The sequence below is a fragment of the Dioscorea cayenensis genome, chromosome 18 (assembly GCF_009730915.1).
Source record: "Dioscorea cayenensis subsp. rotundata cultivar TDr96_F1 chromosome 18, TDr96_F1_v2_PseudoChromosome.rev07_lg8_w22 25.fasta, whole genome shotgun sequence".
Lineage (NCBI taxonomy): Eukaryota > Viridiplantae > Streptophyta > Magnoliopsida > Dioscoreales > Dioscoreaceae > Dioscorea > Dioscorea cayenensis.
In genome coordinates, this window is record NC_052488.1 from 7,079,532 (window position 1) to 7,101,370 (window position 21,839).

Sequence of the window (21,839 nt, forward strand, 5' to 3'; positions counted from 1 at the left end):
CATCTTAAATGTGCACCGGAAAGGAATCAGTTAAGTGTAACAACAAGACTATTGCCGTTATAAGAATGACTTAGGTGAAGTTAGATATGTGTAATTAGTGTAGTTCACAATTGACATTGTGACACGTATCCCAAATATATATAAAAATATAATAACTTTCCTATAATGTCTTTATTTTTTTTTAAAAATTACTCATCTCATGCCACGTGTCAAGCATCCAATGGTGAACTACACTAACTACACTTATCTAACTTCACCTAAGTCATTCTCTTGTTATTATAGCATAATTTTACTTTGGAATTTAAAATATCTTAAAGATTTTATTTAAAATTTAAAAATTATAAAAAAATTTATTTTTAATTTGAAAGACAGTGAAAATTCAATTTTAAATTTAAAAATCCAAGATACCGTGAAAAATTATCAGGTATTCAAAATTAATTTTATCAATGAAATTGATCAAGTGGCAAAAGCTTTGCTGACTTAAACAAGCGGCCTCAAATTTAAATTATTTATTTATATATAAAATATGAGAAAAGCCTACGTATAATAAAAATATAATAAAACTTATAAATTAATTATTATTTATCTTTCCTAATGGGTCAAAAATAAAAGGAGTTTAATGAAAATAATTTAAATTTTAGTACAGCACGCCTCATCTGACTTCCCAATTCGCCCACATGTTTTTCAACACTAGATCTATGACTTCCTTGTTATTAAAAACTTCCTTTGTCGCCATACCATGCCTTCCTCCAAATCCTCAAAACAAGCTCCGGACCAAAAATTACTTACGCAAAGAGATTCCCGCGTGTATCGGACTATTCCTTCAGCTCCCACGCGGAAGCTGCTCCAGAATCAACACCATTCTTCTCTCAATGCATTATTAATACTTCCAATTTTTTGGAGGAACATCATCGTCCTCCCAAACCTTGTAAGTACTTTCAATGATTTCCTCATCATCTTGTCTCCCTCTTGCAGTTTCTTTACTGAAGAATTTGAAATAATTCAAAATCTGTATGATTCCCAGAATGGTTTTTCTTTTATTTAGTTGATTATAAACAGTTTTGAATAAGTTTTAATTTGAGTGTATTTATTAATTCGAGTCCTGGTCGAATTTGGTTGTTGGTTCATTATAAGTTTTAAATAAGTTTTAATTTGAGTATGTTTAGTAGTTTGAGTCCGAGTAGGATTTTGTTTATGTCATTTATTTATGATCAAGTATTTGATGATTTCATCATTCATGGTTATCTGAAAGAGACCACCAACTAGTACCCTGTTAGAGACATTTCCAGTTGAGTACTGTATTGTTTTGTTGCTATGCGAATATATAATTGTTTTTGGATCTACTTTCTACCTCATACTTCCCTTTGTGTCTTGGAATTATTATGTCTTTTCTCTGTTCTTCATTTGGTTCTTGTGTCTTACTGATTATGTTCCGAATCTTGCTGTAGAGTAGCCAATCTTTTTCCTTTTCTTGGTAGGTTCTCAGATAAGACTAAAGCAAATCAACAACTAAAGATCAACTTAGAAATAAAGTTTTTTTTTTTTGTTCTTTGTTAACTATGTGTGAAATATTGATGGGCTAAATTTGAGATTGAGACTAGAGTCTCATTGTCAAGTGGTAGTGAGTGCTTTCTTTCATGTTGTCTTAACTTCAATACAAACAGGAAATTTTCTTAAAGATGCAAACAGCAGCAGACTTTTTTGGTGTATAATATGATTGGAGAACCAATTTTAATATGCAATTTAATGAACTACGTGTCATCTGTTCATCCTTTTTACTAATTTAGAATCTTTATTCCAATCTTACGCTTTGGCTATATGCTATAAATAGGAGATAAATTTGTTACATGTGGTTAACAAAAATTTTTTTTTATTGCAGTCAACCTGCTGGAATTATTCAGATAGAAAAGTTATGGGCATCTGTTTTTCAATTACATCTGGAGCACTACAGGGGCTTCATGGGGTGAAGATTGGATCCAAATTTACATATAGTACCAAAAACACCTTTCAAATTAGAGACTTTGATTTTTCAACTTCTGAGGATTTAAATTATCCAATTCAGTGAGTATTAGTATGTTAAAATACTGGATGCAGGTTATTTTCATATTTGATTGTGTGTGTTCTGTTGATTTCTCATGAATGTTCTTTTGTTGTTGTCAGACAAATTCAGAAACAGCAGCCACCATGTCCAAAGCCCATCTGCTGTAATCACTATGGTATATATATCCCACAATACGACCTTTTTTTTTTTTTTACACTAATCTGATGTTACAGTATTTTGCTAACATGTTTTTGTTTTACATTTCTCCTTGTTAGGTGATCGGAGTATTATGGAAACTATTGCTAACATTTTGACATCACTTCCATTTATTTTTCTAGGGTGTCAGGCACCAAGGCAGGTTTTATTTCATAAAAATTCGTATATCAAGTGAAATATACTTCATTACCTTTGAAATTTACACATTGTATAACTGTGAAATGCAGGAAAACTGCGAGCTCTGTATTGTATGCTAATTCATTGATTGGAGTTGGATTAGTCTCATCTCTTTACCATTTTTCAAGAGGAGGTGTTAGGAAAATTTTCAGATGGGCAGACTACACAACAATAGCTGCAACATCAATGGTAAGTTCGATTTATTACCAAGCATTATCATCTTTTGATCTGCAGTCATTTCTTGGTCAATCTGGAAAATTAATATTCATAAATTGCTCCATTTTTTTATCAAAGAATTACCAGTTAATTAGAATTACCTTAATTAGGTTATAACCAAGGTAGTCAAATCGAGATTTGAATATTGAACGAAATTCTAAATTTGTGAATCGAGTATCGTGAATCGAATCGAATCGGTTCAACATTTCAAAGTTATATATATATAACATAATTATATAAAAAATAAAAAAATAAAAATTCTAAGTTATGAATTAAATATAAAATAGTTTGGAAGACATTTTCTTAGTTTGAGATCTTGTTTTGAGCTTAGAAGACATTTTCAAGTATTAAGCAAACCTATATATATTTAAAAAAACATTAGTTATTTTAAAAGTAGTTCAGATTTAAAAATTAATAGAATAATCACAAAAAGATTAAATTATGTTAAAGATTAGTTTTTAAATTAAAAAGATTTCTTTCCATAACAAGAGTTTTAAGATAACAAATTAATTTGATATTAAAATTTTAAAAAAAAAGCATTATCTTTTTAATTAATCTTTGAATTTGTTTTTGGATAACAAATTTAAAGATTAATTAAATAATCACTAATTTTAAAAAATTTTATAATAATTAAAATAGTTGATCGCATACATTATAATAAAGAATTTAAAAGAAAAAGAGAAGAATGTCAAGAAAGATGAAGAGATGGTATAAAATGCCTTTGTTGAGGATGTTGGAATAAAACAACAAAATTTCTCCTTCCTCCTATATTTCTTACTCTTTTTATTCTTCCTTTTCCTTTGATTTTCTTTTGTTTTTTAAATTCAAAACTTGTATTAACTAGGAATCGTTGATCTTCTCGATTCATATCGATTCGACCGATTCATTCACGATTCTAGATCAATTTCGATTCTTTTATAAGATTCGAACCGTTACGGATTAAAAACAATATGTAAGATTCGTATCGAGAACCGTACGATTCTAACTACACATCTTTTATCTAACTACTCAAAAACTAAATCTGCATTTACACTTAGTGGTTGATATTTTGGACACGTTAAATAATGATCATTATAGGAAATATGATAATCAGGTTGCAAAAGATGGAGTTTTAGGGGGAAATGCTGAAAACATGTCAAAATTATACTCTTTTTATATAATCCCACGATGAATGGAGCAGCAATCTATTTTTGAAAATAGGATGTTATAGATTTATAATTACCTTGTAGAGTTATTGTATTCTTAATAGTTACATGACTTATTAAAATATATGCTGGTTCTTTGCAGTGTCTTTCCACAGCAGTCAGCAATGACAATCCAAAATTACTAATGGCAGCATCAGCATTGATTTTACCGTTTCAGCCTTTAGTGGTTTCGACTATTCACACTGGAGTGATGGAGGTAAATACATTATATTATACAGATTTCTGATTTTGGTATATCTTAAAAGTTTCTGCCAAATTATGATTGATGATCATGTTAAATGGGATGGTTGTCACTCTTCTCTAATGAGAATTGTGACATATTTAGAAGCATGTATTCTATTTTTGTCATGTTACAAAGGCAGTAAATAATTTCCACTTCACTATTTTTTGCCCCAAATCCTGGTGAAAAAGAAATATATTTATCCTTGCTGCCGAATTTTATGTTTGGTTATTTCACTGACTCTAGTTCTAAATTTGATACTGTTTGGAGTGCTCCTTGCCGGTTTGAAAATTTTTTCCTTTTATTCTTTGAAGGAGCTGTCGACAGTAATCAAAAGTAATGCAAAATTATTTTACCTCATTAGATTCTCAGATTAACATGTTTACATCATTCTGTCATCATGCAGGTCACATTTGCCAAACGAGCTTTGTCGAATCGGGATTTGAGAATGGCGCATAACATGCATGCAATTTCATCGGTGTTAGCTGGTCTACTTTTTGTTTTTGAAGATCAACTCCCACAAACCCCATACATTCATGCTGCTTGGCACCTTGCTGCTGCAGTTGGTGTTGGTACATGTAACAAACTTCTTGAGTGATGATTTTGATTCCTGGATTATATGGTCATTTGCAAATAGCATCCTTGTCTCTCAATTTTTGTTTATTTATTTATTTATTTATTTCCTTGGAGGGATGTATATTCTGATTTGTATAAATTTTAAAATTTTGATGATAAAGTGTACTAGATATTCTATCGGTTTTTTATGTTCTTATAAATTAAATAAACATCATCCATATTGCACCAAATAAATGAAGGATCAAGAAGGGTCAAGGTCATCCATTTCTTTGTTTGGATAATTTTTTTTTTTTAATTTAATGTGGAAAAATGAATGCATGGCTTTGAATCTCCACAACCCTAGAAAACTTTCCTTAGTTCCAAGGTTTGGGGTGCTTCCAAAAGATTTTATAAATAACTTAAAAAAAAACCATAATACTATCAATTTTTTAACTCATTATAAAACCTTATTTTATAATAAGTATATAATTAGTAAATTATATTATGTCTTTGTGTTCCTTTGTCTTTTCTAATCAAACAAAGTTTTTTAAATAACTTTTTTTTTTCCTTTCCTTCACTAAAATATAATTATTCAAACAAATGTTTAACTATTCCTTTTCTTTCACTTTTTTGTTAGACATTTCCCCTTATTTTCTTTTCCTTACTTTCTCTTTCATTTTAGGATCCAAGTATTATGTAAATAGAATAATAAAATCATCTTTCGTGGTTAAACTATCAAAGAGTTTGATGTTGATATCATCTAATCAATTTATTAAACTCTTATCCATCACATTATCTTCATAATAGTCATACTATAATTTGGGAGTTACAATCATTTAACTCATCATTTCAACTATTCATAATATATATTTTTAATAAATATTTATCTAATAAAAATTATTTAATACAAATAATTAGTTAAAAATATAAAAAATTATATAATTTAAGATGCATTATTGAAATATTTTAAAAATATATGAATTTTTATAAAATAATAATGAGAAAATATGGATGGGCCCCGGTTGTTTTCTTTTAAAAATGTGGATGAGCTCTGTAATTAAGGGTTTAGTGGCCACTAAACACTACTTATGGGGTGTTTAAATATTAAACATTCATTAAGTTTTGCTAAATGGACTGTTAAAGATGCTCTAAGAACTGTTACTTTGTTATTGATGACCTGATACTAAAACTAGTTTTTTAAACTGTTAATGCTAACTCCCATCAATAAAGGTCAAAACATAGTCATATTTGAAGATTTGATAGTAAACAAAATACAGATCCTGAAGATATAAGTCATAGCTATTTTCTAATTTCAAAAGAATAAATAATGATTTCTTCAATATCATAAATATTTAGAAAGTGGATTCGGTTCATATCCAAAGTTTATAATGATACCTTAGGGTAAGTATCATTGGTGGCCACAAGTGTTTCGTAAGTATAACGTTGTGGCCACATACGTTTTTTTTGTAACGATGTGGCCACAAAACTTGTTTTCGGTCACACTCATGGCCACAATTTCATGTTTGGGGGCTGTTTCCGGCGAAGGTGCTGAGATGGCCAATTATAGAGCCATCCACGTCGGACGCCACCTCAGCACCTTCACCGAAAACAACCCCCAACCATGAAATTGTGGCCATGAGTGTGACCGGAGACAAGTTTCGTGGCCACATTGTTACAGAAAAAAACGTATGTGGCCACAGCATTATATTTACGAAAAATTTGTGGCCACCAGTGATACTTACCCTGATGCCTTATATAATGCAATTAATCAATGCTATAAATTTATATCAAGGAATATAAACTAGGGTTTTGTGTTAAAGTACTATCAAACTAACTTTTAATTAAGCCGAAAATTTTCAAACTAAAACCTCAATAATGCATAAACAAAAATCATTTAGGCCTTGTTTGGATTGGTTTCTTAAAAAAATGTTTTTTTTTAGTTTAGTAGAAGTGTTTCTGGAAATAAGTGCTTCTCCAGAGTAAGTTAAACATTTTTTTGTATTTTATATTTAGATTAGCTTTTCTATAGAAGCGAAAGTTGTAAAAATAAGTTAAAAAAAGCTTTTTTCAGAAGCTAAACATGACTAGAGCTGTTTTTCAACTTTTTTTTATAGTTTCTGTTTTTGCAGAAAAACCAATACAAACAACTTTTTTTGAACCCAGAAGTGCTTAACTTATAAAAAAACACTTCTGGGTTTTTCAAAAGCTAATACAAAGAAGCCCTTATATGGATTCTCTATCATATGAATACTGCTGTATAATATCTATGCTTTAAGAGATTCAAAACAAAAATTAACAATGGAAAGAAAAAACATAAAGGTTGTCTTATCAATCTTAATCTTTAATTGATCTGATCTCAAAAAAGACCAAATCATGTATGCAATCAAGAGAATTAAGCTAAAGGATGAGGAGAACTTATTGAATGCTAACCGGTAAGATCGATAAGTGGTGGCTACATAAAAAAATCCAACCATATGCATGTCCAGAAGATTTTCAGGAATAAGACTGAGTTAATAAATCCCTTGCTGTGCAACTTTGCAAGGGAGGGAAATAACATCCTCCCACAAAGGACTAATGAATAATAAATAATACTGTTACAATATTTCTATAGTGATGCATAAACAACATTGTTTACCCAAGACAAGACAAGACTTCGGAATAAGATGGAAGACTGACGCGCCCTTTATGTGTGTATACCGCAAGTGCATTGGTTATCAAGTAATACCTCGTGGGTGAGCACCACGGTCGTATTCCTCAGGAAACTGTGAGAGGCTCTTATTACTTTCTTTTCACTTAATCAATAGCCTAACATCTAAGGTGGTTCTTAAGTCTACTTCTACACACTAATTACTAAGATATAATTGAGGATCATGAGCAATTGGAAGGAGTGGGTACCCGTATAATGAGCCCCTTACAAATTAGTTATGATGTGAATTAAATATGCCAATGTTATTTAGTGATGGACCAAGAAACTCAGAGGCCTATTGGTATCAATCTCTTCACAACCAGGTCTAAAGCACTAGGAACTTAAGATAAAATCTCTTCTACCCCAGCCTTCTATGTTTGTTTTAATATCAAGAATTACACTAAAAGGATAATCAAATAATATCTAGAAATCTAGCAATACCTAATTTCTTAGCGGATGCATAGATTCAACAAAGCATGGATGTTCTAATGAGTGGGAATCTCTTCCACACAACATCAACACATTAATCAATTAGCAGACATGCAATGAATCACAATCAACTAAAATAAAAATATATTACCAATGGAAATCAATATTCACAAGAAAAAAACTTAAGTACAACGACATACAATTCCACTCAAATTGGGTCCTATTATAGATAAAGAATAAAGATTGAAGAATAAAGCATCCATAAAAAAAGTATAAAGAATCCTAAAACTAGCTCCCTCTAATGGTTCTCTGTTGGTTAAGGTTGAGAAGATCCCAAGAACGTCAAGACAGTGCCGAATCTCTTCACGCGCCCTTTACTAGCTATATGCATTTAATCCCTCATGAGAAATCCACAGGAATTCGCTGAAATCAAATTGATCCTTGTCTCCAGCCGTATTGTTCACCAGAAATCTGGCCGCTTTTGATCAATTTCGGTAAAAGAATCCTCCTTGAATTAGAAACCTTTTTCTACCATCTTGCTATAGTCAGTAGCTTTCATACTTTCCAAGAGACAGCCCTCTCTCTTGAAAGAGCATATAGTGTATCTGACTTGTTAGGAGTGACTACGCACTACAAGCAAGGTAGCTCTTTCTGCTGTAAATGAAATTTGACTAAGAGAATAAATAAAACTAGTGACACCCCTACTATGAAACATCACTCTCTAGACATAAGGTGCAAAGTGCATAAAAAAGACACAAGAAAGAACAAAAACACCCAAAGTAGACTAACTCTTAAGAAATATAAAAAAATGTTAAAGTAACATATATCATGTACCTAAACTAGAGAAATTCCAACAAATGAGTGCAATGCCTTCATAGGTCTACACTAGCATGTATAAAGCACAAGCATCGACATTTTCAAATTTTTTTTTTAACAAAATAAGAAAGTAAAACAAAAGAAATCACACACTCCCTACCCACATTTAAGGACATACATTGTCCCTAATGTACGCATGCATGCACAAGTGTAAGTGAAAATAATAATTAAAAATAGAAAATAAAAGAGTGTCTGGACACTAGTATTTCCCTTGTTTCTTAGTTGAGCCAATGAGGGCGATAAGGTTACCCTTGTCAAGGCTCTTGGTTGTACGGGTCAAAACAACACCCGATCACCTCAAATCCTGATGGAGAATTAAATAAAATCAAAAAAAGTAAAATAAAATAAAATACAGTAAAGTATAAATCCACAGATAATGTCTAAGTACAAAAGCAGTAGGGTAGATGTCCCTTGCTAAATACAAAATAGCATGTAAATAGTACTTAAAGTAAAAGTACAATGTGATAAAAAAAAAAACAAATGAAATCAAAATAGTGGGAGCTGGCATGGTAGCTCTGGATTAGTGTAGGAGCGGCATGGAACTGATGTCTGTGGAGAGGAAGGAGACTCTGACGCCACTGTAGCTGGTGTAGATTGTGAAGTGGATGCCGGAGTGGATGGAGGGTCTTGGTATTACAGATGCGCCAAAATCTTGAGTAGAAGACCTTCGATCATCTCCTAACCCTCCTCGAGATGAATCAGGTGCACTTCGACTACTGGTAAAATGGATGGAGCTGATGGAGAAGTTGGGGGAGTAGCAACAAGTACTAGAGTTTGGGCCGGTGGAGGAGAAGCGGGGGCAATGACCGATGGAAGAAACTTTTCATCGTCTAAAGACTCCGAGTCAGATCTATGGACCACCCAGTATTACACACCATGGGATGTGTTCCACAGCTCTATCATACACATGCTTAGAGGGTAGTGATATTGAGCGGGCACATCCCTCTAATGCGCTATATTCCTGCGCAGTAGTCAATCAGACCCAGTCCCAGTGTAAGACGGGTGATGTGAAGACCAAGGAATATGGTCGCCAATCTAGAGTCCTAAGCCTGGTGATACAGGTAGCAAGCAAGGGCGTGGCAGATGTGGATCGACTCTCATGCCACCATGCTCCACAGGAAGTAGAGCTCCCATAGGTTCATGATCCCCATGATTTTCCTTGATCGCTCAGCGTCCTCAATAGCATGACGCTGAGATACAAGAATGCATGTCATCCCAAGGTAGACATCTTTGATGTACTGCATATGTATGTCTCAAGGCCTTGAAGGGTTTAGGTGTAAACTTGATTTGGGCTCATGTGTACTGGCAAGTCGATGTAGAACTAGGAGTTAGACTCAGTGTAAGTATACTGTATGTTGGCTGGCACCATCCTCAAGGAGAAATCCATGTAGGACATCAGATACTCCTCGCCGAACATCAGGAAATTGATCGTCTCTCAGTGGCTGAGGCTGATGATCATCTGGTCCAACCCGAACAAGGTCATCACCTTCATTGTGAGCTCCCAATATGTCGCCTAGTCAATGCTAAAAAATTGCTCCCATTCCTGAACTGAAATAAGGTCTTGTACCTCATCGGTGAGACCGATCCTCTCGAGTTTCAGCCAATCGATCAAGTGTCCCTCGATGAAACACTGATCCACAAGCCGTCTATAGCATGCTCTATGCTAGGGATAACCAAAGGGAGGGACCTCCGGCAGAGAAGACTCATTGGTCATCTTTTTCTTCTTGGCTTCACTCTACAGGTAGTGAGTTGTCCTCTTATAACCCATATCTTGCAATCCAAAAAGAGTACAATGGGTGCACAACGGGCATACCACGGGCGTTATGGGGACCATATCAGTCTCAACATGCCCATGATCTCGATTGTGATATACCTTTGGAAGTGACAATAGGTATACAATGACCCGTTGTCTATGTCAGCAGCTCTACTGTGCACTATCTTCGAGTCACAACGGGTGCACAACGCTTGTTGTGAGTGTGTTGTGTTCTTAAAATAAGAAATGCGCTGTTGACAACGGGCTAAGCTCATTGTTAGCTGTTGCTTATGTAGTTTGAGATGGAAAAAGTTCACAACGGGTGTGTAACGCCCATTATGGCTCAACCTATAGTGGTTATCAAAAATTTGTGGAGGCTGTTGTGGTGAAAAATTTACAAAACATTGATCATTTTAATGAAAATGCATCCTCAACCATTCACCACATGATTCTAAATTGTTTCATGCTATTTATTTGCAATAAAAACTTGATTTAAATGAGCTTTGAAATTCTTGCAAAATCAACCGAGAGGATAGAGAAAATTTGTCTTGAAAATTGAATGAAGTACGAGCTAAATCACCCAAAAATAGTAACAAAGCCCTCAAAAACATTGTGTGAGTGAATGGGAGGGAGAGAACTTCGGTGAAGTGGAAGAGAAAAAAAATATGATTTCAAGTTAGAAAGCCCAAGGGGAGGCTGATAAGTGCTTGTGTATTAGTAATACGAAGTATTCTTTACTTACAATGAGCATTACTTTTCTCAGATTTTATCGCTCATACATTTGTAATTGTGTTACTTTTGTGTATGTAGGGTTGTGGAGACAAGTATAGAAGAAAAAAGCCAAAGTAGGTCGTAAATGCATGTTGTTGATGAAATCTTGGAGTGAACAAACGTGAAGACACAATTGTGCTCAAAGACATATGAGTGTGTGCCAACCTCCGTTATTCTCAAGGAAATATGTAAATTGGAGGGACACAAAGATAGTCACATTCACTGTAGAAATTTACTGTAGCAGCTACTATTTGCATGCAGCTGAAAAATTAAATTTCTGCAGATTTACACTGCCATGTGAAAATTCAACACGTCCGTGTGGATGCCCGATTCTAGCCCTATTTAAGTCACGATTTCAGCTCGATTTTAGCATCTTCTTTCTATCCTTTGGCCTATCTTTTCTTACCTTTGGAGGCTCTCGCGGCTAGGGTTTGGAGAGGCTTTGGCTAGGTTTTTGGAGAGGTTTACGGCCTTCAACACCGAGTTCTTTCAGAAGAGAGTTATTGGGGGAGCTTTCGTCGACACCGATCCGGCGAGGTGTGCCCTAGGCTTGATGAGGGAACCTTTGAAGAAGATGCGGACACTCCTCAAGACCATCGACATGAACACCAAGGGGGTTTTATTCATGGATTGCATATCTTTACTTTTGATTTCAATATTGATTGTATTTTGCTCCATGGAGAGCTAAACCCCTAGTGGGTGCTTGGACTTGTAAACCTAGGATGATTTTGTTTCTTTGACCTTTTATTATGCTTTTTTTAATTGATGTTTTAATTGTGTTCTAATCTTGAATGCTTGTTGAGTTGATTTTCCCTTAGAGTAACACTAGGGTTGAGAATCTATTTTGGTAATCCTTGTGGATGAGTGACACACCATGAGGGTTAGACAATGCTAGATTGGAGAGGGTTGAGAGGGTGAGTCGAGAGGTAGTAGAAAGTCCCCTTTTCCCTCCGGTGTGATTTATCCTACCTCCACGTTCAAAGAGTTCTTTATAGTCACAATAGAGTGAAGTGCTAAGAGACGAACTCCGCTGAGGCTTAGTTGCCCAAGCAACAGAGTGAAGCGTTAAAGTAATCCTTAGTATATGGGGCTTAATTGTAACTAGGGGTATTTCGCATGGACCAAAAGGTTAGATCTATTTTAGGGAATATGGTTTATCACTTGGAATCCCTAGAGCCTAAAGCAACTTAGCACAGTAGGAGGTGTCGAGATTGCGAGATTTAATTTCTCCACGGGGGCATAGTGTAGTGTTAGTCACAGTTGACCTTAAGTTTTAGGAGTGTGTGTTTAAGGATCTCCATGACTTATTAAACATTAATTAGGAAACATAATGATTGATTTTGCGCTTGAAACAATAGTCCTATGGTGAGCAATGTCCGGGTGCCCCATTTATTGTCGATTGGCTCTCCTATCTTTTATTTGCACCTCCTTCTTCTTTTCTTATTTCTATTTGCATTGATTCTTATTCACATCACTATTAATTCATTTTCATTCTAGTTAAATAGCAATCTTTGTGTTTCTCATCACTATTCCCTGTGGATTTGACTACCCACTTATCGGGGTATTATTACTTCGACAAACCCGTGCACTTGCAGTACACATGTAAAAGGGCATTGTTAAACGCCATCGTGAAGCCTATACCCTTCGATCACGAGCTTCACAACTGGAGGATAGTGCATATTGTTAGTCTTTTCAATGCACAGAGACATAATGCCCATTATAGTGCCGTTAAAAGGCTGTTGTCAACTCAATGAATGCTCAAAAATTTCTAAGTGTTGACCATGGCTGTCTTAGTGTTCGTTGTCTTGGTAATGGCTTCACCACGAGCATGGTGAAAACTGTAGCAGAACTCTCAAAAGTATAGAAAGTACAATGTGATGTAGGATGGCTATTATGGGTCTCCACAACCATGGCAACACCCTTGGTGAGCCTGTTACAGACTCACTCAAAAGACACTTAGAAAACATTTCTCTTCCTGGACATCAAAACATGCACACAACAGTCTTGTATATGTCAGTTGTGATGTCAATAGTGAACAAATACAAAATCTCTCTATACAAAACGAAATGAAAATAATTGCTAATAATGAAAACTGACTCTATTAACAAATTCCATGCATGAAAAATCAGTAAATAAAGCTCAACTCCACACAATTCAATCAAGTATCACACTTTATTCAAAACTAAAATGAAACACACAAAACTAAAAGCTATGGAAATTACTTAGGTTACCTCCGAAGAAGCGATCGTTTTATGTCATGAGCTTGATGTACCTATCCTTACCTTAAGAAGGCTCTAGCTTGCTCAAAGTGTGTAAAGAGAAAACATTTTCCTTACCTGCGTTTGGAAGAATAGAGTTGTCTACCTCAATAGGATGTTCACTTTTGGGTTCTACCTTACTTCATATCTTCTTGGTTGTCACGTTTCTCAATTTACCCTTTTTCTTGGCATGTGTAGGATGTAGACTAAGGGGTTGCATTGATTCTTCAGTAAGCTCTTCCTTGTAGTACTTTTGGAGGAGGTTCACCATGAACACATCCTGCACAACATCAAAAATAAACAAGTCAGGTTCATGTGCAAAATAACATTCATCATCATGATCAATGGAGTGCTTCATGAAGCTCGGGAGTTTGTACACCACTTCTTTCTCCCCAACCTTTAAGGTCATCTTTCCATCTCTCCAATTGATGAGATCCACAGAAGTGCTCTGAAAAGGACTATCAAGGATAAGCGGGGTCTCTACATCCTCATCTATGTCTACAATCACAAAGTCTATGGGGAATACAAGCTTCTCAACTATTACCAGAATGTCTTCTACAAACCTCCGTGGTCTTCTCACAGATCTATTGCCCAAATGCAAAGTCATTCTTGTCGGCCTTAATTCTCTCACCTCAAGTTTCAAATAAATGGTGCATGGCATCACATTGATTCTAGCTCTAGAATCTGCTAACGCATGTTCTTCTACGGCTTCACCCAGCATACATTGGATCACAAAGCTCCCAAGATCTCTCAGCTTCTTTGGTAGCCTTCTATACAAGATAATGGAGCAAGTAACATTGAGATCTACTATATCAATCTCTTCCACTTTCCTTATATTGGTGAGCAAGTCCTTCAAGAATTTTACATACTTCGATATTTGAGACAGGGCTTCAACAATTGGGATGTTGATGTGGAGTTGCTTAAAGACATTCATGAACTTCTTGAGCTATGTATCCTCCTTGTCAGCCTTCAACCGGGAAGGGTATGGAACTTGGGGTTTATATTCCTGAACTGTGGGTTGAACCGGAGAAGGGTTGTTAGGCTCTTTTTCGTCCTTCTGATCACTCTCCTCATTGGGTTCCTCTATAGCACTAAGGTCATCTTGCATGGCTTCCCTCTTCATTTCAGCACTTGGACCCTAAGCAGTTCTTACCTCAATGGTCCTACCACTGCAGAGTGATATCACCTTCAGGTGCTCTCTCGGATTAGTTTCAGTGTTGCTCGGGAGACTACTTTGAGGTATCTTGGTATTGGCCCTTGCTAACTGCCCAACTTAGTTATCCAAGTTCTTAATTGATGCTTGGACGTTCGTCAATGTAGCACCAAACTCATCCATCTTAGGATCATTACTCATTATGTACTTGGCCAAAACATCCACTTTGGAGAATTTCCTCTTTGGTTGTTGCTATTGTGACTAATACTGATAATTCTATTGCTGAGGGGGCCTTTACTACTGACCCTTCATACCTGCCAAGAGGAAATAAATGTTCATATTATCTTATACTAATAAAAAGAAAGGAAAAAATAAATACAAGAAATTACGATAATATAAGAAAATGAAACTAAGCAACAAAGAAATAAATAACTAAAACACAAAGCTACGAGTTTTCACAGAATCTCTGGACTAGGTGGACCCTTACAATGACGCCAAAAACTTGACATGCCCTTTACCTGTGTATAGTGCAAGTCCAGGGTCATCAAGTAATACCTCGTGGGCGAGCACAAGGCTTGTATTTCTTAGGGAACGGTGAGAAACTCTTATTATTTTCTTTTCACTTAATCCTTAGCCTAACATCTTAGGTGTAAGTTTACTTCTACATACTAATTATTAAGATACAATTAAGGATCGTGAGGTACAATTGGAAGGAGTGGGTACCCATATGGGGAGTCCCTTAGCAATTACTTATGATGTGAATTAAAATATGGCAATGTTATCTAGTGATGGACTGGGGGAATTCAAAAGCCTACTAGCTTAATCTCTTGACAACCAGGTCTGAAGCACTAGGAACTTAAGATAGAATCTCTTCTACCCTAGCCTCCTATGTCTGCCTTAAGATTAAGAATTCCACTAAAAGAATAATCAAATCCTAATCCAGAAATCTAGAAATACATAATCTCTTAGCATATGCATAGATCTAACAAAGCATGGATGTTCTAATGAGTGAGAATTTCTTCCACACAACATCAACACATTAGTCAATAAGCCGACATGCAATAAATCAAAATCAACTAGAACAAAAATATATTACCAAAGGGAATCAATACTCACAAGAAAAAAAAACTTAGGTACAGCGACATACAATTCCCCTCGAATTGGGTCCTCTTTTGGATAAAGAATAAAGCATCCACAAGAAAAGTATAAAGTGTTAGGATTATGCCCACGAATGCCAGTGAGGATACTTGTATTAATGCATTTCATTTATATTATACATTATTATTATTATTAAATTTTGATATTCATATAAATCTTGTAATGGAATTATAAATAATTTTGAATATCATGGTCCATGTGTATTAAAGTTAAACTTTCTACTCTTTGTGGGATAAAGAGGAGAGCACTAGAAGGGTTTGGTACTTATACACTTAAATAGTTCACAACTTGGAGAATCTTTAATTGGGCATTGAAGGTTCTTAAGGATTTGTATGGCATATACTTTGACAAAGAGTACTAGTTGAACACTATAGAATGGTGGGATCATATGTCATAAATGCATTACTAGGATTGGTGTATTACAACATGACTCGCAACAATCCAATTACATGGGTTTTACTCTTTGGCGGGCAATGATTGGGATTGTTAGTTATGATCATATGAGTGGATCTTAGACTTGAGGTATCATAATCACAATGTACTTGTGACGTTTTGTTTATTACTAGAGTCATTAGGCTCAGTTTACCATTTGGTAGGGCCGACCTTGAAGTGCGACTATATCGTGCAAGTAGCAGTTGTGAGTGATCAGTAAGAAGGAATTCGTTCTCTTAGAAGTAAACGAGTTAGTATCCTATATGATTATAAGTATGTGAGATTAGAAGACCTTGGCCAAGGCATTTAAACTAATCATGTGGGACACGAAGGGTAATTTGGTAATTTGACTCCACTATAGTTATTTTAATATGATTGAGTTTAGTGAGTTTGACAATTACCATGTCTCTCACTTGGTTGGGATACAAGAGCGAAGGGTTTATACACATGGTAATCATAATCGGAAAGGTTGATAATGATCTACTCATTTGTATTCAATTGGGTTATGACGTGGGGCCACGGGGCTGGCTAGATGTCACCCATGTCCTTTGATATCCTTCTATTGCCAATTGGAGAGAACCTAGGGAGTCACACTTAAAGGGGTAAGAATCAGTCTCGTTTTGAGTGCATGAGTAAAATTGTCAATTTATAATTTTACTTCATGGGATGAGTGAAATTATAAATTGGTCTAGGGTTTTTGTCTTAAGTTTAAATTTTGATTTAAATTTCATGGAGTCAAATAGTTAATCAAAATTATAAGGACTTAAAGATAAAAGTGGTTTCAGTTACAATAGGACTTATATTTCTAATAGAACTTTTATGATAATGTTTATCATATTATGAAGGTTCATATTTTGAATAGGACTTCATAATTGAATAATTTTTATAATGTTTTATGAAGTCTCTACAAATATGACTCCTTTTTAACTCTAGAGGCAATCAATTAATTCTCAAGTGAGAATAATCCCCAAGCTCTCTCTTCTTCTTTAACCCTAGCCGCTATTTAGAGAAGAGGAAGAGATTGTTTCTTAATTTTGACATGTGATCTAGAGGCGTGAGATTGTCATTCGGTGCTAGAAGATCTATGACAATCCGAGAGACAAATTCAACACATCAAAGGTAAGGCTTTCCAAACATTATGAGGTAATTTTCTAGGCCTTTTAATTAATATATAGTGTTCATTAAAACAATTAGATTATATCGTAATTTTATATATGCTTCTGCATGCCTTTGATGGTATTATTTAATTTTGCAATTTTATCTAACATAAAGAATCCTAAAACTAGCTCCCTCAAATGGTTCTTTGATAGCTGAGGTTGAGAGGATCTCAAGAACGTCAAGACGATGCCGAATCTCTTCTCGTGCCCTCCATTAGCGATTCATGTTTAATCCCTCTTGAGAAATATGCCAGAATTAGATTTATAAATTACATGTTGATGCGTTGTCTGTAAATGTATAGGTCGTGCACAAGTAACACAGTGGTACCCCATGAGGGGTAAGGTTGTCGAATGACAGGGATTCGACTTAAAGTACTAATTCTTCTTCTGATCTCTAATTAAGCAAGAATTGGGTTTGGTTTAACAAAGAAAAATAAAAGAAGTAAAGAAAAAATAGATGGATTATCTGGCAGATTAGGATCAAGGTTTCAATAACAAGAGAGCAATGCCCCAGGATAATTCCTATGAGCTATAGTTTGCTGACGTACTTCTAATGCCTACCAGGTACATCCTACGGTTTTTGTGCGTGCTCAAAAGCAATGTCACATCTATGGTCCTCAAATACACCAAGTTTTGCTAATGAAACTGTGGGTTTCATACACATCAAGTTTTGCAATCACCAAAGGCAACTACAACTATGGCAATCCGCACACCAAGTTTTACCTAAGCAATTGTGGAAATCAAACACATCAAGTTACGCAACATAAGATTTAACACAAGAAGCCAATAGAACTCTGTAGATAATTAAAAGCAAGTATTCAAAGCATACAAAGCATCATAGTTCAACATCGCAGGGCATCGTGGATGGTTAGCCCCTCATGGATGGGTACAATATGGAAGAAACAGGTAAATATCTAAGGAAAGAAGACATGACTCCCTCATTCTCAAGATATTCTTCCTAGTTGACCTTTCTTGATGCTAACCCCACTTCCTTTGTGCTTCTGACTTGTCCTTGATCCCCTTAGATGGTGTGGTGAAGCTTGATCTTTGCCCTCATCCAAGTCCTCCCGGTGGAGAAGAAAATCCCTAAGCAAAGATGATGTTGAAACCCTAGAAAGCTGGAGTTAAATGGCTGATTTCAGGCTCGCATAGTCTAAGCATGGTCGTACTAGGACTGTGCTTCTCGTTGAGATTTCTGAGTGAATCGGCTAAGTGTTCGCTTGGGAAAATCAGGGAGCGGAGCACGGTCATACTCTGCCCATACTTCGCCTGTGCACGACCGTGCTTCTCTTGTTAGGCATAAACCTTCTCCAGACTGAGAAAATCAAGGGGAGGAGCACAGCCGTGCTGAGATCATGCTTGGCCTGAAAGCACATCCTGCTTGAATTATCACTAGGTCTTTTCTAGGCTGAAATAATCAGGGGGCAGAACATGGTCGTGCTATGCCTGTGTTTAACTTGAACACTTAGCAAAATCTTCATTCTTTGCTTGTTTAATTCCCTATTTCACTCCAAATTGCTTCGAACCCCTGAATACTGCACAAAGAACAAATATACCTAGAATAGCACTGAATATACACCAAAGTACGTGATATGTATCTGAATTGCGTGTGAACTGCAAGTGCACGGGTGTCAAAGTAATAATTACCCCAGTGAGTGGGTAGTCGAATCCACAGGGAACGGAAGTATTAGTAGTAACCAATTGTTAGTTATCTAGTCGAAATCAATGGATGTGATAAAATAAACTAATTGGAAGAAAATTAATAAGAAAGCAAGTGGGCAAGAAAGAAAGTAAAGGAGATCTCAATTAATAAAGATGAGGTACCCGGGGGATGCTCCCCCTAGGATCTTACATGAAGCTCAAGTAACTAAATGCTTCTAAACCGAGTCTAATAAGTCAAGGTAATTTAAAAACAACAGGCCCTTGCCTCCAAGCTACCGGTACTAGTCTCCTACAAGGTCCCGGTGGAGAAATCGCTCAATCTCAACACCTCACACCCCATATGACCGTAATAAGCTTTAGGGATACCTGAGAGTGAAACCGATTCCTAAAGATAGATCCAACCCTATTTCCCGGCGAAGGATCCCTAACCCCTTATAAGGTCCTGGAGGAGAAATCTCTCAATCTCACGTCTCACAGCAAATATGGTTGCATAGAGTCTAGGGAATACATAGATAGAAAACACTCATCAGAGGGAAAAAGGGGACAGTCCACTATCTCATGACTCACCCTCTCGACCCTTTTTAACCTTGGTGTTCTAACTCTAATGGAGACCTCTCACATTAAAGTAACAAATCATACATATACAATCAACCACAAGAATCAATAATACATGCAAGTAATGGGAACACAAGATTAAAACTCAAATCAACTCAGATTTAATAGAAACATAAAGCAAATCAATACAAAAGAATATATCCTAGTGTTCACATGCACAAATACCTACTAGGGTTTAGCCCTCCATGGGTCAAGTTACAAAACAATGATTAATATAATGAATAGCAATAAAAACCATAGAGAAAAACCCCTTGAATTCGTGATGATGGCCTTGATGGGTCATTCAACGTCTTGAAAAATTCTCCTCCGAAGCTAGGTTGCTGAAGGCCCCCTCGATGTTATGGCGGAGAGAAGATCGATCAAAGTTGGTGAAGAATGGCCCCCAATATCGCCAAAGACCTCCTCTAAAACCCTAGCCACCTTGTCCTTAGAGTGCTTACAAAAAGCCCCGCAAAAAGCCCGCAAAAAGTCTCCAAAGAATAGGGCAAACGGCCTATTTATAGCCCAAAACCGCGCCAGTTACGTGCCCCCACGCGCCCATGTGGATTTTCCACGCGCCCGCATGGGCTGCAGGAATTTCCACGCGGTCGTGTGAACAGTAACTCTGGTACAGTAAAAAAATACAGTGGTTTTGCTACACTCTTCTCACATACGCAGTCCAAACACTCTTCTCTTGAGGCCATATGCCGGGGCACACATCCATGTGGTAGGCTATAAGACTTTTCTTCATCAAAGAATTTTTGAAAGGTCTTGTAATCTTCACAAAAAAAAAGAACTCCTCTCGTGTCTTGGTCCTTGAATTGAACAAAAACTCCCAAAATTGTGTTTTTATAGCCTATCTTTGTTTCCTTTTGACTATTCAAGGCATTCACAACCTAATTGCACAAAAGTACACCAAACACACAATATGAGATATAAACTATGGTAAAAATAATTCTCAATGCATGTAAATCATATAGAAAAATATGTCTACTTAGCACTTATTAGTACACTAAAGGACAAATACAAGAATGAATTTAGGATAGATAAATATGATATAAAACGTACTCATCACATGTCTGGAGTGCAAACACAGAGCACATTAGTTGTTATTTTAGTTTTTCTTATTCTATATCTTAGTTTATCAACTTTTGGCACATTCATGCGAATATGTGTTCCATCTAATGCACTGATGCAATTCTAAATTGAAGAAAGCACCTTATTATTAACAAGGCATCTACCATGCTTTTTAAAAATTAAAAACAATTTTTTTGTGATATTACCTTAAAAATTTTCTATCTAGGTTCATTTGAATTTTCAAGAATAGGTTCAGGTTTCTTCAATAATACACCATAGCATAGGATAATTGACTTCAAAACGACATGAAAATGGCAGCTAACCATCTTAGTTGATCTGACAAAGTCAAAATTAATTATCCTATTTTCTACATGATATGCCACAATGTTTAAAAACATCGTGATCATTTCCTCAATCATGACATTTCTTGTACCATGAAGCCTACCGGTAGTGGTCAATAATTGACATAATTTATTAAAGCACTGCCGATCCATGCATAGTTTATCAATACACTTGACATCTCTTTCATAAACTACATGATACATGTACTCATATTGTGTACAATGCCTAGTAGATGTTGACTCGATCTGATAATGGATGACAAAAATGTATGCATACATCATGTAAAATAATTGCTCCGCTTGAATATCTTCCATGTTTTCGTTAGCCATATCTAAAAATGACAAATGAAACATTATTCATTTTGTAAGAAACTTATCTATTTGAACAAATAATTACGGTAACACATGTCATGTAAAATAATTCTCATACAATCAAGATACAACACAATGCATACAACTAGAAATGAATTTATTAGTAGTAACAAAAAACAGAGTTAATTTAGAGAAGATAAATGAGGCTATTTATATCTATCCAAGTGCACTCAAGAGTAAAAACAATTAAAACTAATGAACATAAAGCTAGCCAACTTTTTGTTACAATATGCATCATTGTTTATTCTTTCTATTAAAGCTCTAGAGTTGATGAATGAGTTAAATGAAGAGAATGAGTTAGAGTGCATCATAAATAGAGACTTTATTACAATCCAGCTTACCCTACCATAAGTAGGCTTATCCTTTGTCATAAGTACCTCTTGACCTTACAACTAACCAATTATACTATAATTTATTTTATGGAAATGAATTGAATGCACTATCCTACTAGCATGAAGTGCACGGAAGTCATGTCTTTAGATTAATTGAT

At 35.4% G+C, this 21,839-nt stretch overlaps 2 protein-coding genes across 2 annotated transcripts; one reads left to right on the top strand and one right to left on the bottom strand.

Annotated features, from left to right (window-relative positions):
* Positions 1-754: 754 nt before the first annotated feature.
* LOC120281954 lies at positions 755-4,860 on the top strand. The gene is made up of 7 exons (XM_039288648.1): positions 755-928; positions 1,880-2,061; positions 2,161-2,216; positions 2,317-2,395; positions 2,485-2,623; positions 3,938-4,051; positions 4,482-4,860. Exons 2-7 carry the CDS (start codon positions 1,913-1,915, stop codon positions 4,671-4,673), a joined length of 729 nt encoding a protein of 242 aa, XP_039144582.1. The 5' UTR covers positions 755-928; positions 1,880-1,912; the 3' UTR covers positions 4,674-4,860.
* Positions 4,861-13,545: 8,685 nt separating this feature from the next.
* On the bottom strand, positions 13,546-14,337 carry LOC120282752. The gene has a single exon (XM_039289603.1). The coding sequence runs from the start codon at positions 14,335-14,337 to the stop codon at positions 13,546-13,548; it is 792 nt and encodes a 263-aa protein (XP_039145537.1).
* Positions 14,338-21,839: the final 7,502 nt, after the last annotated feature.